Raw genomic sequence first — 3,677 nt, 5'->3', positions numbered from 1 at the left:
AGGACCTACCTGTCTTTCTGAACTTTCCTTTCTGCTCCTCAAATGCACCTACAACCTGCTTTCTTTCTTTCTTAGTCTGCATAGTCCAAAACACAGTGGCAGACAACTCCTGGGTGTCACATATTAGAGGGTCAGCAGTCAGCAGGGAGACTGATCTCATCTATGTCCCCATGTTAAAATTTCTGGGAAGGAAGTTTAATTGGTTCAGATCAATCAAATGGCCTCTGTGTGTATGTGTGTGAGTGTGTGTGTGCGTGTGTGTGTGTGTGTGTGTGTGTGTGTGTCACTGTAACCATGGCAACTGAGTAGCTATTGAGGGTGGTGTGGGCAGGGAAGCATTGCAAACAGAAGTCCAGAGACAGAAAATGGCTTGTCACCAGACACACAGACAGTTGACAGCAGAGGTAAGAGTGAACGAATTGATGGTCAAGTCTGCACGCTCTTCATAATCCTACACTGTCTCCGCCTCAACAGAATGTGATTTTATTGATACAATTTTCCACTTCAAGGTAAAAAAAATTAACAAAAATACAATGAGAAAATTATTTAGCTCTTCCAGAAGAGACAAATGGAGAAATGAAGAAATATAAAGAGAAAGGCACTATATAAATACTAAGGTCATTTCCTGGTCCACTAAATATTTTCATAACTTCTAGGGTGGGAGCCAAAGAAATGTTCTGAAACAGTGAAGGACACTGCGTGAGTAATTGGGAGGTGGGATGGCAGAGAGTTTGACAAACCCTGCGGGTTTTAGTTATGTTTCAATTACTCTGTCCTTTCCCCCTCCAAAACTATGAGGTAGGTATTGTTAGCTCCACTTTTCGGATAAGGACACTGACATTCAGTAAAGTTATTACCCAAGCTGATGAGAGAGCGCCAGGATTTCGACCCAGCCCGAGTTTGTGTAATACCAATGCCTGTCAATGGTAACTCATTATTAATCCACGCAGACTGAACAGTGATGAATGAAAAACTCTGATGTGACATTTCTGCGGGTTTCTGGGACAAGCACTGATCACCTGGAGGTGGGGTGAAATTGGCGTTGCCCTCCGTGCAACAATAGCTGCCATTTTGGGGGAGCAGTTATGTACCGGGTTCTGTGCCGCGTTTATGATCTCCTTTAAGTCCTTAGGAGAATTGTATGACGTTGGTACTGTTATCCGTATTTGATAGGTTAGGAAACTAAACCTCAAACAAGCTATTGCCTTTTCCTGAGTATTCTGTGAATAGATTTCCATTAGTGAAATGTTTAATAAAATGCTACATTAATAAATTAACAAAGCTCTCTCTGGACCCACTGGGCTGAAACTCTACACGCGTGACGTTCCCACCCCCTGCCACTAGGTGACATCACTACCAATCCCACCGCTTGGTTCCCAGCCAAGAACGCCGGGATCTCGCGAGAGCCGTGGCTTCCTCCAACATGTCCTGGAGCTGCGCGCGGCGTACTGCGCTTTGGTCAGAGTGGTTTGATGGTTTTCTGTCAGTCTCACCACAGTGGAGCTTTAACAAGGTATCCCTTTCCTTAAGGCCACCCAAGATATCGCGAGACTTGCAATTCTGCTCTTCCCCCTCCCTCCTTGCGCCTGCGCAGAATTCTTAAAAGAAGAAGGTCGCGCTTGGAGGAAGTGGTGGCTTTGGGTCCCGAGGCCGAGTCGCCGTTACTACTTCTCTGAAGCTCCTCTCGGCCGCTTGCCGAGACACCTGCCGCCAAGATGCCTCGAATTATGATCAAAGGGGGCGTGTGGAGGAATACCGAGGTGAGTCCCCTTTTCCCGCCGTCGGCTGCCCTCCGCCCTCTCCAGCAGCTTGTGCGCACGCGCGCGGAGGTCCGGGAGGCGAGGAGGGTGCCCTGCGGGGTCTGCTCTGCATTGGGGGCTGTGCGGGGGCGGACCATCGGGCCCTCTACTGTGTGCCCTGACCCGGGTTGTGCGAGCGCCTCTAGGACAGGGACAATAATTTAACCACCTGACTAATGAGCTCCGTACTCACTGCCAGGCATTTGTTAGGCCCTTAGCGAGCATTTGTTGAATTGAGGACGCGCCATCCCCTTTCCCCAGAGGATTCCAGTGTGACCAGGAAGCTAAGGACATCAGCTAGAGTTGGTCTTCTAGGCCACCACCTTCTCTCGGCTCAGGCACTGCAACTGTCTCTGATAATTAAAAATAAAGAAGTTGTTTTGGCCACACTTTGTTTCTTCATAGACTTGCATGCAGAGGGGAAACAGCTTGAGTGCCAGGTTCAAAGAACCCGTTTATGCCCGCACTTCTCTGGTTATCTGTTATCAGGGCATAACCTGTCTGTCCTCCCCACAGATCCCAAGGTCTGTCTCTCTTTTCCTGTTACTCCGTCTTTGCCCGGATAGAAGCTTGCTAGGACAAACTGCCTAGGTAGTCTCTGCTCCCAGAAATGTAATGGATAATGCCATTAGTGAGCCAAAAGGCAGTAGAGAACAAGTAAAATAGAGATTAGATTTTAGTGCATTTTGTGTATAGGGAGCACTGAATTTATCAGTTTCTGGAGCACGTCTTATCTTTTCATGCTCTTTTTTTTTTTTTTTTTTTTTTTTTTTTTTTTTTTTTTTTTTTTTACCTCTTGTGCCGTCTCGGAATATCTTCCTACTGCTTGGCATCTTTCTGACCATCCTTTAAACGTAGTTCAGAAGCACTTTTTGGAATCTTTGTGTATTCACCATGTAAGAATTAGTTGCACCCCCAGTGGTCTCAAGGTACCTTTCCTGCCATTTTTTATAGCTTGCTTTGTCCTTTTGCAAGTACATATTCTTCTGTGTGATGCTAGGTAAAGTTTCTTAACCTCTCAGAGCCTCAGTTTCCTCATTTTTATAAACGGAGATGATACTTAACCTCTCTTGAGGATTGAAATGAATCAATACATTTAGAACAGAATCAGGCATATAGTAGTCTTTCAGTAAATGCTAGTAGGTTTTTCCCCTCACCAGACAGCACTGCAAGAGGACCAGGTCTTGGTATCTCTAGAGCCTAGGATAGTAACCAACATGTAGTAGGTTGCTTGGCATTTGTTAATGAATCCAGTAGATGGATACCTGCTTTATATAGTTAGTTGAAGATGTGTTTAGGTGTAGTAGTTTTGCAACAAATTACCAATAAAGACAGTGAAAACTGCCTTAGCTTTCCACCGAGGGAACCAGGCTGTTTAAGTTGTAGAAGAGGTGACTTCTGAGGGAGAGACAGATGTACAGAATCAATTCACAGCAGGATTCCTATGAAGTGGTCAAAGCCCTGCAGTCAGTCTTTCTTTTTTCTTTTTTTTAAAATCTCTGAGTATGGTGTGGGGTGGCTCAAGTATGAGGCATGTAGCTCAAGTCCAGTGTGGAAGAAAGCCTGAAAGTAAAATCCCTTAAGTGCATTTCTCTGTGGCTCCATCAGCACTGATGCCTGTGGTTTAGCTTCCCAGGCTGCCCTGAGATTGGCACATTCCATATTGTGATGGGTACCCTGGTGAAATGGTATCTAGAGACTGGGGGAAACCAGAGGCAGAGCTGATTGATGGAGTAGGGAAGAAATATTTAATTCTTAGGTTAGACCTGAGATGTAGATTCTTGGGTCATTGTTGGGATTAAAGAGCTGGAGGCTTGGATTTAGCAGAGTCCCAGCTTGCTTCTTCAGGCCTGGATGTGTCCTATTTTGATTCTCTTT

At 45.6% G+C, this 3,677-nt stretch overlaps 1 protein-coding gene across 1 annotated transcript in view; it reads left to right on the top strand.

Annotated features, from left to right (window-relative positions):
* Positions 1–1,401: 1,401 nt before the first annotated feature.
* Positions 1,402–3,677, top strand: part of CDC5L (cell division cycle 5-like) — a 78,868-nt gene continuing 76,592 nt past the window's right edge. Inside the window, exon 1 of the mRNA XM_012640788.1 lies at positions 1,402–1,760. Within this exon, the coding sequence (XP_012496242.1) occupies positions 1,716–1,760 (45 nt within the window). The 5' untranslated portion in view covers positions 1,402–1,715. The remainder of the gene's footprint in view (positions 1,761–3,677) is intronic.

This window comes from Propithecus coquereli, unplaced genomic scaffold (genome assembly GCF_000956105.1).
Source record: "Propithecus coquereli isolate 6110/MARCELLA unplaced genomic scaffold, Pcoq_1.0 Scaffold158, whole genome shotgun sequence".
NCBI classification, from domain to species: domain Eukaryota; kingdom Metazoa; phylum Chordata; class Mammalia; order Primates; family Indriidae; genus Propithecus; species Propithecus coquereli.
This window is presented reverse-complemented; position numbering and strand designations above follow the sequence as displayed.